This window comes from Urocitellus parryii, chromosome 10 (assembly GCF_045843805.1).
Source record: "Urocitellus parryii isolate mUroPar1 chromosome 10, mUroPar1.hap1, whole genome shotgun sequence".
In the NCBI taxonomy this organism is placed as follows: Eukaryota; Metazoa; Chordata; class Mammalia; order Rodentia; family Sciuridae; genus Urocitellus; species Urocitellus parryii.
The window spans coordinates 105,974,128-105,992,211 of NC_135540.1; the positions used below are offsets into that span (position 1 = coordinate 105,974,128).

An 18,084-nucleotide genomic window follows, 5' to 3' on the forward strand; every position below is an offset into this window, starting at 1 on the left:
TGCTCCAATACCCCAAACCCTAGGAAGCCACACTAAATATACTATACCCAAGATCTGCCCCAAATGAACCAGATGGCATTTGGTGTGCCAGGGCGTTTACCAGAATGTTTGTTGTGGGTTGCTGCAGGACCCATGTATCTGTCATAAGACTGGTGAGTTCTGGTGGGGTTTTTTTCCTCTCTCTTTCCTTTTCCTCTTTTTTTTTTTTCCTTGCACGTGGACACCAGTAGCTATTTCTTCAGATCATTCATCCTGTGGGTTCCTCCAGGGTGGTTCTGTTTTGCCCTAATATTTACTGGGATAAATACCTTACAGGAAGGAAATCACTACACTGTGCCATGTGTGGTTTCGTAATGGGCCTGTTTTGAGGCTGCTTTCTAAACCCTGGGACTCTGAGGCACTCTTTCTCAGGGGTAGCTCTCTAGCAGCTGTGAAGGTTTAAATGCTGTGGGTAGACACAGGGGAGACAGGCTGGGTCTCCTTTTTCTACCTGTCATCCACCATGATGGGCTCTAAGAGCCCTTGTGAGAGGGATCCTGGCCATAGTCCCTCTTCCTCAGGCTCTGGAGTCTCATGGGCCTGGCTTAGATTTGAACTCTACCACATCCTCTGTGTGTGACCTCCAGCAAGTTACCCTTTTGGGTCAGTTTTCTAATATGGTAAAATAGAGAATAATGCAGACCTTCAATGGGTTATTGTGAAAATTAAATCAGATAACGAATACATATTTCCTAGTTAATAGTAGGCACTCAATCAATGTTAGACACCACAGTTTTGCTGCTGTCACTGTTATTGCTATGAATGTCCTATCCTGTGCCCTAACCCCACCCATAATTGCTGTCATTGTTTCTCTTCCTGTTAAATTTAACCTATTTATATTTTTAAAGTTGGAATTTAATTTAAAAAACATTTTTGATAACTAAGCTACTCATGCTGATTCTTCATCTGTCTTCAGCTTCTTGTGCTCTAAAAGATTTTAGTTTTTTTAAATCAAAAATTGTTTAAACTATACTATTGATCTTTGTTACCCATTATATCTCTGTATTTTTTTTAATTTTCTATTTTAGTTCAACAAATATTTGTCAGGCACCTTCTGTTTAGTGGGCACCATGCCAGGAGCTAAGGACACAGAGATGACTTGTGTAAGATTCTGTCCTATAGTAGCTTGGGAAAAGCAAATACCTAAAAATTCAACTACAATACAGAGTGTTAGTTGTCATTAGAAAAGGAATGAAAAATACACAGGGGAACAAGAACAGACTCCTGACCCAGCCCAGGGAAGCAGAGGAGTCTTCACCAAGGGAATTATGAGGACATTTTTCCCCTGTGCTATGGTTTGGATAAGTGTCCTGCAGTAGCCTGTGTGTAGAGGCTTGGTCCCCAACCTGGGGGAGGGTGGAATCTTTAAGAGGTGGACCTAGTTGGAAGTTTCCTGATTATATGGGGATGTGCACTTGAAGGTGTCATTGGGATCCTGAATTCCCTTCCCTCCCTTCCTCTCTTGGCCACCATGAAGTGAGCAGCTTCTTATGCCACACACTCCCTCCATGAGGTACATCTCTCCACAGGCCCCAAAGCAACTGAGCTGACCAACCATGGACTGAAAACTCTGAAACCATGACCCCAAATAAGCCTTTCCTCCTTTTAAGTCATCTCAAGTATTTTGTTATCATACTGTGAGGCTGACTGACATACCTGGTGGGTAGGAAGGTGTCAGGAGGATGGCAGGCCTGTCCTCTCTAGTCAGAGGGAAGAATGAACCCCAAAGCATGAAGGTGAGCTGTGGAGTGAGAATGGTGTGACTGGAGCATAGTGTGTGAGTGTGGGGTGTCAGGAACTGAGAAGAGACCATTGAGGGTCTGTGTAATAAGAGCTTTATAAGCCTTGCTGAGCAACCTTGTCCCCAGCTGTGAGAGAGCCATTGCAGCTTCTACTTCCATACGGTAATGCAGATCCTAAGTGTGCAGCCTGATGAAGTTTCCATAGTGAGCACTCACACGTGCAGACAACTTTCCCAACACCACAGCAGCCCTCTTCCACATCCTAGAGGCAACCACCTTCCGACCTCTGTCACCATATGTTAATTTGCCAGTTTTGAGCTTCAGATAACTGGAATCATACAATACGTGCTCTTCCATTTCTGGCTTCTTTCCGTCTTTATTTCATCTGTGAGATCCATTTCTATTGTTGAGTGTAGCAGTACTTTTGTTTTGTAAGTTGCATCCTAATGAAGATACCTCTGTGGCCACTTGTGACTAATGTTTTCCTTCACAGGTTGACCTTTAGTTACCTGAAAACAAACTAAGAATGGACTTTTTATCCACTTTCATTTTAACCCTCTTTACAAAATGCTCATAGTATAAGTCCCAGTCATCACGTGGTACATAGCTGGGAATTGTCACATGGTCCCACCTGAGGGAGTATGGATCTGTCAGTAGTTGGAACATTGAAGACCATGAAGTTCTGTTCAAGAGTGTTTCAGTTATCTCATTACTCTTTAGCCTCCCATGGCCTTCTAACTCATCAATTACATGATTTTTTACTTGTGCTAATTAGTTATACATGACAGTAGAATACATTTTGACACATCATACCTAAATGGAGTGTAATTCTCATTCTTCTGGTTGTACATGATGTAGAGTTACACCTGTCCTGTAATCATATATGCTCATAGGGTAATAATGTCTGATTCATTCTACTATCCTTCCTATCTCCATATTCCCTCCCCTTCCTTCACTCCCCTTGGTCTAATACACAGTACCTCTATTTTTCCCTACTTATTGTGAACCAGCATCCACATATCAGAGAAAACATTTGGCCTTTTATTCTTTGGGTTGGGCTTATTTCATTTAGCATAATATTCTCTAGCTTCATCCATTTACCATAATTTCATTCTTTTTATGGCTGAGTAATACTCCATTGTTTACATATATACCACATTTTTTCCCTTTTTATTGGTGCATTATAATTATACATAACAGTGGGATCTGTTGTAATATATTCATATGTGCACACAATAAAACAGTATAATTTGATCAATTTCATTCCCTAGTACCTCTCCTATCCCTTCCCTCCCTCCTCTTCATCCCCTTCTTCTATTCTACTGACCTCCCTTCTACTTATTTTTTAATTTGTTCTAATTAGTTATACATGGCAGTAGAATGTAATTTTTGACACATAGTTCACAAATGGAGCACAACTTCTCATTCCTCTGGCTGTACATGGTGCAGAGTCACACCAGTAGTGTAATCATGCATACATATAGGGCAATAATGTCTCTCATTTTACCATCCTTCCTATCCCCATAGCCCCACACAGCTTCATCCCTCCCCTCACTAACCTCTGCACAGTCCAAAGATCCTTCATTCTTTCTTACAGCCCCCCCCCACTCACTACTATGGACCAGTATCTGCTTATCAGAGGAAACTTTGGCCTTTGGTTTTTTGGGATTGGCTTATTTCACTTAGCATGATGTTCTCTAGTTCCATCTATTTACCTAAAAATGCCATAATTTCATTCTTCTTTAAGCCTGAGTAATATTCCATTGTATATATGTACCACATCTGGTTTATCCATTCTTCTGTTGAAGGCCATCTAGGTTGGTCCATAGTTTAGCTGTTGTGAATTGAACTGCTATAAACATTGATGTGGCTACATCACTGTAGTATGCTGATTTTAAGTCCTTTGGGTATAAACCAAGGAGTGGGATAGCTGGGTCAAATGGTGATTCCATTCCAAGTTTTCTGAAGAATCTCCATATTGCTTTCCAAAGTGGTTGTACCAATTTGCAGTCCCACCACAATGTATGAGTGTACCTTTTTCCCCATATCCTCGCAACACTATTATTGCTTTTATTCTTTTTTTTAGAAGGAAAAATTGATTTTTATTTATTAAATTAGAAAAATATAAAAAAATAAGAATATATTGAGTTGAGCAATAAGAAACTACAATATTCATTTTACCTAGATAAAGTAGAAATTTCACGTAGCTCATTTAAAATAAAGGCAAATAAAAATGTGAAACAAACATTATTCTATGAATGTAACCTTTATTAATTAACTGTATTAATACTAGGCTACTTAGTATTATTTCACTTATTTTTTGTATTTATGTGTGGCAAGAGAATACATTGAAAATTTCTATGACTGTGTACCCAGCATTATGATAGGTATAGTTTTCTCTCTCCTAAGTTATACTCATGAAATATTTTTGGCCCTTTATAAATATTGGGTTCCCAAAAAGCCACACTAAAACTTCATATACTTCAAAGGTAAATAGAAAGTAATCATTAACATGAAGAGGTTTACAATTTAATTGCTTTTATTCTTAATAACTGTCATTCTGACCAGAATGAGATGAAATCTTAGAGTAGTTTTGATTTGCATTTCTCTAATTGTTGGAAATGATAAACATTTTTCCATGTTTGTTTATTGATTGTATTTCTTCTTCTGTTTAGTTTCTGTTCAGTTCTTTAGCCCATTTATTGATTGGGTTCTTTGTTTTCTTTGTGTTGTGTTTCTTGAGTTTTTATATATCCTAGAGATTAATGCTCTATCTGAGGTACATCCAAAGTGGTTGCACCAATTTGCAGTCCCACCAGCAATGTGAGCATAGCTTTTTCCCCACATCTTTGCCAACATTTATTGTTACTTGTATTCTTGATAATTACCATTCTGACTGGAGTGAGATGGAATCTTTGTATAGTTTTGATTTGAATTTCTCTAATTACTAGAGATGTTGAACATTTTTTTCATGTATTTGTTGATTGATTATATTTTTTCTTCTCTGGAGTGTCTGTTCAGTTCCTTTGCCCATTTATTGATTGGTTTATTTGACTTTTTGGTGTTAGGTTTTTTGAGTTCTTTATATATCCTGGAGATTACCACATGTACCTCAGATAAAACATTAAAGATTTTTTTCCCATTCTGTAGGCTCTCTCTTCACATTTTGATTGTTTTCTTTGCTGTGAAGCTTTTAAGTTTGATTCCATCCCATCAATTAAATGACTTTTGAAAACTTACTAGGTGGCAGACATAGGGGCATGTGACAAAAAAATTGTAGTGAGCAGTCAAAATTGTGTCCTATTCTAGAGGTTAGGAAATCCTTTCTCAAAGAAGTGCCAGCTGAGCTAAGAACCAAAGGCTGAGTGGGAATTAACCAGAAGGAACAGCATATTCAGAGGCTGTAAAGTTGGAGAAAACCCTTGAAGTTCCAGAAGCTGAAAGAGTTGGTTGTGTGGGATGAGGAGGAAGATGAGACAGAGTTGAGGGTGGGGACAGAGACAGTGGTATGATCTTGTGAGGATCTTGGATTTTCTTATGAAGGCCAAGGAAAACCTCTGAAAGACTCAATAAGGAAAGTTATATGATGCATTTTTATTTTTTATAATTTTTTATTTTTTATTTTTTTAGTTATTGATGGACTTCTTTACTTTATTCATTTAGTTATATGTGGTGCTGAGAATCGAACCCAGTACCTCACACATGCTAGGCAAGTGTTCTCCCACTGGCCCCCAACCCCGGCCCAGTTTTGCCTTTTAAAAAAAATATTAGATATTGATGAACATTAAATATTCATTTGTTCATATGTGGTGCTGAGAATCAAACCCAATGCCTCACACATGGTAGGCAAATGCTCTACCACTGAGCCATAACCCTAGCCCCCCAATTTTACCTTTTTAAACTAGATTCCCTGTTGTACTTTGATTAAAGGAGAGGGGTCCTGGTGTTGAGGATAGAGAGAAGAATGGCCCCAGCTTGCTGTTCTGGGCCCAAATGGGCCCAAATCTGGGGCCATTCTTCTCTCTATCCTCACCTCATTTATTGATGTGTTTAGATATTTTCTGTATATTGTACCTTCCTTACTTTGAGAACTTTCTCCCCTTTGACTAAGATGTGAAGGAGGCACCCAGGAGAACAACTTTTAAAACCTTACTTTCTTCTTCTTTTTGGTACTTGTAGATAGACAGAATCCCTTTATTTTATTTGTTTATTTTTATGTAGTGCTGAGGATCGAACCCAGTGCCTCATGTATGCTAGGCAACTGCTCTACCACTGTGCTACAGCCTTAGCCCCTTACTTTCTTCTTTAAACAGGCTTCTTCAGGATAAATGTCAGGATTTTAACTTTAGGCAGGTGAGCATGGAAGCCTCAGTGGTTTACCCCAGTGCATGAGTTGGCTTTACATTCAGGTGGAGCAGCACATTAGCAATCCCAGCAATTATCCTAGTAAGCATAACTTACTCTAGCTATTGTAATGAAAACCCAAATTAAAGCAGCTTGCCCTAATAAAATTTTATTTCCTCACTTAAGCAAAACATGGCGTGTTCAGGTGATACCTCTCCTGGCCCTAAGCTGTCTCACATCTTGGAATCTTCACCATACTGCTGGGGATCAGAGTGGTACAGAAGATCGGACAGGGTGTTCTGTTGCTAGGTCTGGGAGGAGCTCTCATCACTCCTGTATTTGGTAGGCCAGAGCACAGCTGCATGCCCTAGAGCGTCGCTGGAAGGGAGGCTGACGAATGTCTTTCAAGTACCAGGAAGAAAAAAAAAATGAGTCTTCATCTCACCAGTTGACCACAATGACATAAAATGTGCTAAAGCAGATCTTACTTTTTGCAATTATTTATATTCAGTCTTTTATCCAATATGTCTTCATTAGTGCCTTTGCTGAACCAGGCATGAGGAATAGAGCAGGGGACAAGATAGATGTGATCTCTGCCTTCAAGGATCTGACAGTTTAGCCAGGAGACAGAAATTTATATAGCAATCACACAAATAAAAATTTAAATGTAAATTTGAAATTAGGGCTCTAAAGGCCAGACGGTATGAGCACGCATGTATCAGGAGACCTGACGTAGTAAAGAAGTGTTCAGAGAAGGTCCCTCTAAGGCAAATGCGGATAAGCTGTCACTAAGAGATGACAGAGAATTGAGACAGTAGTAGGCAGCTTTCAGAGTGAGCAAGAGAAGGTGCATTGGGCTTCTAGAAACTGAAGGAAGTATAGCCGAAGCCCAAAGAGAAGGGGGGCTGCAGCCAGACAACCCCAGGGCCTGGTGGGCCATGAAAATAATACATTTTCAGGTAATAAAGCAGGGAAAGCCATTGAAGGGGTTTCAGCCTAGGAGTCACATGACCACATCTGTGTTTTATGAAAGGTTGATCTCACTGCTGAGAGTGGATTGGAGTGAGGCCAGGGATGGTGTCAGCAGTCAGGTGCTTTATCTGTGTGGCGTTTCCTGGTTCTTGTTCTTCCCTCTGAACCTCCTACCACTGTGTGTAAAACTCTCAGGCCCCAGGGGATGGGCAGTGATTTTCAGTTCCAGACATGGAGATGTTATCTGTATTATTGAAGTAGAATAATCTAATCCAATTCTGAATTCTTTGTCATCTTGAAATGTTCCTCATGGCCTCTCTACTATCTGTCTCAATCCAGTTAATCACGTCAGCTATTTAGCCAGACCATTGCTGGCAAGGGTTGCCGCCACTTAATCTGGAGCTAGTAGAAAGCAGTGCCTCTGACTGCCTCACACGCCATTATGAAAATGTCGAATTGCCATCTCATTTGTTAACCATTATTGGGGAGGGTGAAGTATCTCCGGTAAGGTCTTGCTTCTCTTAAGTAATCAATAGTTTAAAATTTTCTGCTTTTAAAAGTAGCCATAGGGGAAAAAAAGTAAAGATAGAATTTTAAAGGAAAAATTTGTTTACCTACTTTATACAACTCTGTTTACATGTCATATTAGAGTATTTATGGACTTTCATACACATATCAGAATATCTTCTATTGTTTCTTTTTTCCATTTTATTTTTTAATCTCTATAGACTATGGCAGGAATGAACATTTGCTGAGTAAGTACGTGAATGAAAACATGTCAGCTGAAGAAAGTTTTAAAGTATTGAAAACCCAAAAGAAGAAAACAGAAAAAACAGACCTAAAAGAAAACTGAAATGACTCATTATCCCTCCACTGAGGGACAACATTTTGCCTGTGCATTTTTACATAGTTTGTATAGGTCATTTTGTATGCTACTTTTCTAAAGAAATATTTTATGGTTGTTTTCTAAAATATTTTATGAAATTACCTGGCATGAGGTCCGTGTAGATCTTACTATTAGAAAACTGAGATGAGACAGCTTGGTGCAAAGGGCAGAGTCAGCAAGATCCATGATTTCCACTGCTGTGTTCCCCGAACCCCATACCCCGCTGCCTCTCTGCTCACGTTTATTTGTCACTTTGTTATTTGGGCAGTAGGGGTGTGTGATGGCAATGAGGGGTCAGCATCATGGTTTAGGGCTCCCGGTGCTCTCCTGTGGGCGTCTGCAATCTGCAGACCTACCCTCAGGACGTTCTGAGGGTGAAATGATTCAGTCCAGGATATGAAAAGAGCTCTGCACAGCGCCTGGAACATGGAATGCACTGTGCAGTGTTTGCATTATTGCTGTTGTTACTGTTACTACTAACCTCCCCCCAGGTCATTGTACATTTCTTCTCCTCACCACCCACCTTAAGATTATGCATGTCAGACAAAGTTCCAGTCCTTGGCATCATAATTATGCTTTTTTGCCCTTCTTGATAAATTCCAGATTCTTAAAGGTTTAAATTTGTTCCCAAGAAGAAAATGCTTTTCCACATGGAAATAAGTCTGTGATGTATTCTATGTTAAATAAACTGACCTGGGTTGAAAGCAAATACACCATTTTATTGTACTTAGTCTTTGGGACATGTTTTCTAATTCTCATTTACTGTTCATTTGATTCGCTCTGCAAGCTACAAAATCACTCCCGAATTGATGTTTTAATAGTGTATTTTTATCTTTTTTCTTTTTTAGGTCAAAACAATACTGTAAGGGTTAAAGTGAGCCACTAAGTTTTAGAGTATTTAAAGTGTCTTCAAGTTACCTTACCCCAGATGCTCCTGGGTCTTGTGGAAAGGCTGAATGAATGCCTGGGCCATATTCAGCCACCACCAAACACAAGGCAAACTCCCCCGACTCTACGACTAATTGGGGCAGGAGGCCTGTCAGGCCTGGGGCCAGTCACTTTTTCAGAACTAAAACCTCTGCAAAATATCATCATTTGAGATCCCGGGAGTTACCCACTTGGAAATTCCTATTCAGAAAGGTTTTAACTTCATTCATTATGCCAAGGTAAACAAAATAGCAAAGCAAGCTTTATGGGGTTCTTGGGAAGAAATAAATGTGTCCTTAATGGCCTTCCTTGGGTAGAAACAACCTAAGTAGAACCTCAAGGCTAAAAGTAGGGAGATTTTTGAATTTCAAAATTGTGAGAAGGTAGAAGTATTGGCCTGCGTGTGCATGTGCGTGTGCACTAGTTGTGGATGTGTGCAGATTGGGCTGGGGGTGGGGTGGATATGGTGAGGAACAGACAGTTAATGGGCAAGAGGAAGCAATCCATGAGAAGAATTGTGTTTTATACTTGCAAGAATAACAGGGGAGCAGGAAATTTCTCTTTCTCTCTTTATTCTCTTTCTCCAAGTTGTAGAAAAATTCTTAAAATGTCTGTAGGCACTCAGTAAGTGATTATCGAATGAAATATGAAAAATCAAAACTTGGGGAAATAATTACTATATACATTTTTGCTGTAATACATGACATTGTTAAAATGGGACTATAAAGTATCACTGAAACCAGAACTTTCTAGTTGAAACATTATTTTCTGGAACTTGTTCTCTTTTAGTGATTTTTTTCAGGGTATCAAAATAATAAACAACCTGTGCTGTTTAAAAAAAAAGATACATGTTTTAGAATAATCTGTGCCCATACCCAAATTTATCATCTTAATATTGAAGATTTGTACTGAAAATACTTTTAAGTATTAATTTTTCAGCCTCACAGTAGAAGAAAAATAAAAACTAAACTAAAGATGCAGCGAGCTGGATTCTGGTCCAGCCTCTGTACCTTGAAGACTGTGTAGCCTTTGGGAATATACTTGACATCTCTGATCTTTGATTCCTTCATCTTTAAAATGAGTGTTCAGCTAAATGATCTGGAGTACCTTCCAGGTATATGAAGCTATGAAGTTTTTTAATTCCATGAATAGTTAGCAAATCTCTACAATTTAAGGAGTTGGATAACTATGAGAGAATTCTCTATGAAGAGCATTTTAGGGCATATTAAATTTTTTCTGAGTTGACAGGAACTTATCCATATAGCCACAGACTACTTTTGATTTTCCAAAATATATAAATAACTGGTAGATAGACTAATGTATTCACTTTTCCACTAAGCATTTTGAACACTGATATATATATATATGTGTGTGTGTGTGTGTGTACTCCAAAAGTTTTATGATAAACATTCAAAGAAAAGTACATAATTTGGAAGGATATAAGATATGCATATATATAAGAATCAATCTAATTTTATAAAGAAATTTGAGAGAAAATAAAATTTTAAATGTTTCATTAGGCAGAGAGCGAAAAAGGTATTCACATATATAACATATTTTTATATATACCTAAGTTCTAGATATAGTAATATGTTACAGACACTCAAAATTACCCTTTTAAAGCTGACTTAGATATCTAATAAGAAATGTGTTGGCGTTGGCATAATAGTACATAGCAAGAAAACACAAATTACTTTGACAAATGAAGTGCCCCTGCCAGTGGTGTTCCTGTGGGGTTAGAAAAGCAAATACCACTACCATATTTCATTGAATACTAATAACTAAAAGTCTGTAATATAAAACAAATGTTAATGAATTCCAGTTGAGTCCATGCAGTCAAAACAACAATATTGGTAAAACTTATTTAGCATTTTATTTTTTTCTCTGTACTATGTGCCTGAATTCTTCTTTGGGTAGCCTGAGTCTTTGGGAAGCTCACTTGGTGCTGTGGTGTATTGGGCACCATGCTGTCTCCTAGAGCAGAGTGGCGCTTCTCCTGCCATTGTCCACTGAATGCAAGTACAGACTTATTGACTTTTTAAAATTACAATAGCATTGTTTAGTTTTAGTACATTTCTATCAACGATTGTATTAGGTGACTGTATGTTCTACAGCTCAGCCCAGACTCAAGGCAGTTTTTCTTTTGAGGCGAATGGAGGTGGGAATTGGATAAGGAGGCAGCAAATGCAAATAAGAGCTGGCAAAAAGAAGCAGAAATACTCTTGCCTCCCAGTAGACTCACTATGTAAAAACAGAGACAGAACTATAGCATGATACTATAGGACCTTCTGACTCTAATCATTGCTGCTTCTGAATCACTGAGAGAACTTTGCAAAACTCAGATGAGCAAAGAGGAGGAAGAAGAGGAAGAATGAAATCTAGGACCTACTGTGTCACAACTTCTACAGTTAGGGTATTTTGAACAATAACTTTTCTACTCAGGCTAGACAGTGGGGTACATGAGAGCAGGAAGTGAGTGCAGAGTCTGCGCAACTAGGCAAAAACTACTTCTTGAAAGGCCTTGCGTGCCCTGTGGAACAGATTTTATTCTTTAAGTGGTAGGGAGTCATCGAAGATGGAGACTAATGTGGTCACATTTGGGTTTTCAAAAGTTACTATGCTAAGAGCAACACTGGAAAGAAGACCCTGTTAGGAGGATACTGCTGGGTTGAAGCCAGTGTTGATGAGAGCCCTTGCATTGGTGGAGAGGAGGGAATGGCTTCCAAGAGGTGCCTGGCGGAGAGCCATTGGAATTTGTGTCAGTTGTAAATGGCTTCTGGTTTAGGCAACAGGGTGTTGAGTGATGCTGTTTTTTTTAAAGGTGGAACAAATAGATGAAGAAGCAAGGCTGAGAAGGACAGCATGGGTTCGACTTTGGCTCAGTGGCTTTGGACAGGCTGTGGAGCCTCTGTCTAACTGGAGTAACTGTGTTATATCATGACTGGTCTCCCTGCTCCTGCTATAGCTCTCCTATAATCTTATCATAGCAACCAGAATTGTCCTTTCAAAACATACATTGAAACTTATCAGTCTTCTATTTGAAAAGCCCTCAGTAACTTACCACCTCATTCAGCATAAAAACCAAAGTCTCCCAGTGGCCTTAGGGGCCCATGAAATGTGTAACCTCTCAGACCTCACTTCCTCCTCGTCTTACCTCGTTCATTCCACTTCAGCTACATTAGCTTCTCTACATCCCCCAAACCTGCCAGGACTGCTCCTTCCTCAGGACCTCCACACCTTCCGGTCTCTGCCTCCAGTAGGGGTAGTGGAGCTGGTGGTGTGGTAGTAGCTTTGGCCTGTGTTCAAGCCAAGAGCCAAACCCATGGACCTTAGTAAGAGAAAGAATGGCTCCTTCTGTCACCTGTTCAGGTCTTTGCTAGATGGCTTCCTGCCCCTTTTAAAATGACAACTGCCTCTCCCCTCTTCTGACATTCCTTATTTCCCATTCGAAATCCACATATTTATGTCTCTAGCCCAAATAACTCAAACCCATATTCACAATGATCTTTCTTTCATTCAATCAACAAGCTTTCATTAAGTACCTGTGAAGCACCGTGTGCTAAGCACTGGAGATACAGATGTGAATGAAACAAATCTCCGTGGCTTTGCAGGCCTGTGTTATAGCTGGTGGAGATGAACACAAATAAATACAGACAAAATATATTATTACTGCATAGTACTTTTTAATGCCTGTCACTCAGCGAATCTAACACAGGACAGGAAGGTAGGGAAAGGAGCTTATCTTGAGCTTGGGTTTGGCAGGAGGAATTAGTGAAAAGGATGAGGGTGCTTCTAAGAGGAGCTAAAATGCTAGAAGGGGAAGAAAACAAAATCCCAGAAACTTCAGAAGAGTTTAAGGAGACAAAAAAAATGAATCATATTTCCTTTGTCTACAAGATTAAATATTTTATTTTAGTTGCTTCTAAGTCCTCAAAAATATGCTCAAAGTTTCTAATGGCTTACTAATTTATTCAAACTAAATTATTTATTGAGCACATTGTACATTTTATTCACTGTCATAATCTTTGGCAAAACAGTCCTAAGCAGATCTAGAATTATAAGATTACGAGGGACCTTCGAAATAAATTTGTTTAAAATCCACACTTTTTAAAAATCACAAAGTTAGGCCCCAGAATAGTAAATTGGCTTTCCCAGTGTCATATAACCTGGGACTTCAGGCTCCTTCAGTGTTCATATTCTAAACCAGGTCTTTAGGCTCCTTCAGTGTTCATTCCCAAACCTCACACTGTCCTTGTTTATAGGTCTCAAACTTTTTGAAGGTGTAAACTTGTATTTTCATGATGAAAATCACTGGGAAGTAGTACTTTCTTTATAGATACTTTATTTTCAATGTGCCTTCCAGGAATTCCAATAAAGTTTTAGGGACACCTTCAGCTGTGATGTTCATGCCATACAAATGTACTAGAAGTGAGAAAATTGGTCATTAAATGTAGTAGTTAGGAGATGTGGTTACAAGTCTTAGAACCCTACTTGAGCTAGCACACACAGCATAAAGAGGGGATGGGCACCAATAACAATTTTTTTAATTTTTTTTAATAATCTCAAAAATAAAAGGGGATGGGGATAATTTATCATATGCTACAATGCTTATTGGTACAGGTTGGATCACATACCTGCTTCCTATACAATCCATAATATCAGGAGACATTCATGGTTTAAGAAGTAAAAAAGCCTTTGCAATGGAATCCGGGGTAGAGAGGAGCTCTCCAAGAGGAGGAGGAAGAGTGCCTGTGGGGTGTGTCTAATGGGGCAGAGCAGAGTGGAGCAGGGACACCTTCAGTGATGTCCATCTTACAACAATGAAAGGCTGATCAGGGAGGGAGGACCTCAGACCCTGGTGCAGGTCTGACAAGGTGAGACAGCCACAGGGGAATTCAGGAGTGAAGATTGCCTGTTAAAGGAGATTCCGGAGGAAATGGCCAAGTCTAGTGCCTTCCCCATCTGCATATCAATGTCCAAAAATAATAGATATTCCTTATTTTGCAAATATATTTTGGGAAATTTATTATTTTTGATATTTTATGTTTTTATTTGAAGAAAAACTTTAAAAGGTGTCTTTTTTTAAGTTTTCCAATAATACAAAAGTATACAGATGTTTTCTATTTCCCTTTACTACTTGAAATATATGGTATGTATTCTCACACAGCTTTTTCATATATAAGTACATATTATATATGTACAACATATATATCATATGTGTAACATGTTATATACAAAAGTGGAACAATATTAAAAATAATACTTTTTGCCAATTGTTTTGTGTTTAACAAGATGAGACCTTGAACACTTATTAACATGTTTCTCCTATTCTGATCCTCATGTTTTGATATGATTATCCAAACAATTATCTTTTCTTTATATTTCTTCTATTTAACTAATTCTTATTTACAAATGCATGAAATTTCACAGTCAACAATCATTTAGAGTTACACATGGCTGGTTTCTCTTTTCAATACAGTTTCTTGCATGACAAATCTCCCTAACTCATTTATATTTGTTAGTTGACAGCCACCTAAGATCTCCAGCCTAATCATGACACTTTAATTTCACTGCCATCTGCTTCCTGCCTCCTTTTGGCTCACCGCCATCACTTTTGCTCCACTCTTCCCTGATGTGGGCTTCATCTGATTTCCCACAGCGCCTTTCCTGCTTCCATCTGATCTGGGGTTGCCTACAGCACTTTGAAGCAGAGCTTTATGGAGATGTTTTCCTAGCCTCCTTTCCTCTCACTCCTGCTCTGTTTAATAAGAAGCCTCTTGATTAATGTTTAACATAATTGTGTTTTGTTGGTTTCCAAATCCACTGCCATGGTCAGAAATGGTAAAGTGGGACTTACTTTTAGAAACAGTGCCTGTGGTCCCTTGTTCTAACTTATAAAGTCTAGGTGTTTTCTGGCTTCTCTGTCTCAAAAGACAGAGGAAGACATGCCACCTCTGGCTGTAACTGTTGAGCCCAACCTTGCTCCATGACAAACCAGGGATTCCAGTTGGATGGCAGCAGCATGGTACCAAGAAGAAACCACAAGAGGCTGCTCCAAGAAAGGGGATAGGCTCCAAGGATTCTGGAGCTCCATTGTATTGCTATTTTTGGAAATCTAACATTTGCATAAATAGAGGAAAGTAGAATACAGGGGATTAACACTCAGATGGAAAATATGGACTGAGGCAAAACAAAAAGGAGAGTAGTTTAATATGTGCAAGTATTTTCAATTTTTAATATGTGCAAGAACTTTTGTCTGATACCAGAAATTTCCCATATATGTTTTCCTGTACACATTATTTTATTTATTTATGAAGATATTTAGACCCTGCTTTAAAGTTTCAGGAATTCTAGTACATACCTCCTTTTATTTTCTGTTGGATCAAGAAAGGCAAAGAGCATGGTGTGTTGAACCATGCCGGGCTATAACACAAGCACTGGCCCTTCCTCCACTCTGGCTTATTTTGGCCCGGTGGGAATGAGGGCACACTGTTGTTGCAGCTTTTTATTTTTATTTTTTTTAAAGAAACCTTATTTACTCACATAAAAATAAATGTGATGTCAGGTTGGTGAAACCAATGTAATGGCTTCATGCACTTCCACATTTGAGTTGGGAAATTGGTACTTCTACTACCATGATGTTTTGAGAATGAGAGAAAAGCCATGTAGTGGTCCCCATCAAGAATGGCTTTGCAAGCCACATCAGAGTTGTGAATGACTAAAGGGCCCAGAAGTCATCTGTCGGAAGCATAGTCAAGCTCTGCTGAAAGAAGTGTGTCCATGCTTTAATTAGACCCAGGAGACCAGGTCTGGGCTCTTAAGTATGTTGAGATATGCTTTATCTTTTTGACAGAGCCTATTTGTCCTGTAGCTTATCTTAACAAAGTGGAACATTTATGCATCATGCTGTTATACTGAAAATTGGACATATATAAAAATTAAGGAAACTCCTAAGGATAGTGGATAATAAAATTGAAGAACTGAGTAGACCCTGGGCTATGCTACAGAATGTCAGACAAGAACAAAAACTAAGAATTTCAGCACCAACAGTTCTAAGTAATTGTACTACCACTGAAATAGTGAAACAGGGATTTAAAAAAAATTAGTTGTAGATAAATAGCACGCCTTTCTTTTATTTATTTATTTTTAGGTGGTCCTAAGGATTAAAACCAATGCCTCTCACATGCTAGGCAAGCGCTCTGCCACTGAGCTACAGCTGCAGCCCAAAACAGGGATTTTTAAGCAACAATGTATGTATTTCTTAAGAGTTATATCAACCAAACCTTAAACCACATGTACCAAGTGGCCTTTTTTATTTTCAAAAGCAAATACAATGTGGCTCATTTTCTTTGTTGCTCTTATCTTCACCCAATACTCTTGTAAAACTAAATTCTTACATTTAGACCTGGAGACTGTGATATGCAAGTTATTCATTTGTTTACTTACACCAGGCAGCTCATCTCCTGATTTAAATGCTATTTCAATAACTGTAATGGATGTTGATGTATTCTGCATAGAATTGGTTTTAGAGCAACAACAACAAAACACATAAAAACTCTTAAAGTCTACCAAGTCTTGTGCAATGGTTAGAAATACTAGTCAAGTGTAAGAACACCTTATAAATCCACCAGATTCTCCAACACTTTTGTTCCCATCAGTGAGAATGTCTCAGGCATTCAAAAACTATAGGAGGCAACATAGGATGCAACAGCATGGACGATTCTAGAAATAAGCCTCTGCCATTGGGGATCCCACAGATGGTTGCATAAGCCCTTTTAATTAGCACATTACTGACCCAATAATAGCTTCTTCTGAGAGATGTGCTTTATATTTCAGTCCACCCATCTGGCATGGCTATGCTGCTTGCAGACCACATAATAAAAGTCTTTTATGAAAATACACACAGCATATGTCTAATAGCAGATTTATAGACTGAGTAGACCCTGTGGTTTCCTTTTTTTTTTTTTTTTAACTTCCTTTCACCAAATAAGGGAAATGAGTAAACACCCAAAACCTGAGCAATTATTTAAGTTCAGCAAGGGTTTTATCTCGCTCACAAAAGATTTAATACCAACAAGTTTAAAATGTCTTAATCTGTTTCCAAAATTATCATTTTCACTCTTAATAAAGATCTTTTATAAAATTTATCAGTAAGTTTTAAATAATTAAAAATTACAGTGTTCATTGGCAATGTTGAAGATTCATGAACCTGCTTCTAAGAGGCGTAAGAACTTTAAAAAAAAAAAACTTTTTTTAATGTTTATTTTTTAGTTGTAGTTGGACACAATACCTTTATTTTATTTATTTATTTTTATGTAGTGTTGAGGACCGAGCCCAGAGCCTCACACGTGCTAAGCTCTGCAGCTGAGCAACAACCCCAGCCCCACGTAAGAACTCTTATGGCTGAGGTTTGCAGAGAATAGAGGAAACCTAAAGAATAGGGATTGTTAATATTGTACAATTGAGAGCTTTTTAAAAAATTTTTATTTGTTTTAATTAGTTATACATGACGGTGAATGCACTATATACTTTGATATATCATACGTAGATGGGATATAATTTCTCATTTTTCTGAGTATACATATTGTAGAATCACATTGGCCATACAGCCACATACATACATAAAGTAATAATGTCTGTTTCATTCTACTATTTTTCTTATCCCCACATCCCCTGCCTTCCCCTCCTTTCACTTCCCTCTACCTAATCTAAGGTAATGCCATTCTTTTTTTTTATTACAATTCTTAATATACTTGAGAGCTTTTAATAGAAATTTTCAGCCACAAAAGTAGTCAAAAGTACATTATTTGTGCTAAACATAGCTACATAGTTTTCATATTATACTCTATCAAGGTTTCATATAAAACATAGAATCTCAGATTATTTCATTTCATTGCATTATAGTAATTAAATTTTGGGTTGAATGACCCCATCTTATAAAATTAAGGTGTGATTAGAGGAAAAAAATGTCAAATTCCAATCAAACTACCATCTTGAGAGAGAATCTATAGAAGATATTTGTTAATATTAAAGTATATTTACATTTTGGTGAAGAACCTGGTGTTTTTCTGGGTTCTTTCTGTGTATGCTGTTGTACTTAGAGGGAAACTCGTAATGGCCATGGCTTAGAGGCTTCAGACAGAAGGCACATTTGCTACATGAAACTCTCCTTGC

At 38.2% G+C, this 18,084-nt stretch overlaps 1 protein-coding gene across 3 annotated transcripts in view; it reads left to right on the top strand.

Moving 5' to 3' along the window:
• Positions 1-18,084, top strand: part of Scfd2 (sec1 family domain containing 2) — a 370,804-nt gene that overhangs the window by 210,688 nt on the left and 142,032 nt on the right. Inside the window, exon 6 of one of the 3 annotated variants that reach the window (XM_026385820.2) lies at positions 7,826-7,988. The exons of the other annotated variants lie outside the window; for them this stretch is intronic. Coding sequence (XP_026241605.1) covers positions 7,826-7,950 — 125 coding nt within the window. The 3' untranslated portion in view covers positions 7,951-7,988. Of the gene's footprint in view, positions 1-7,825; positions 7,989-18,084 lie in introns of those variants that run through there. 3 annotated transcript variants of the gene reach the window in all.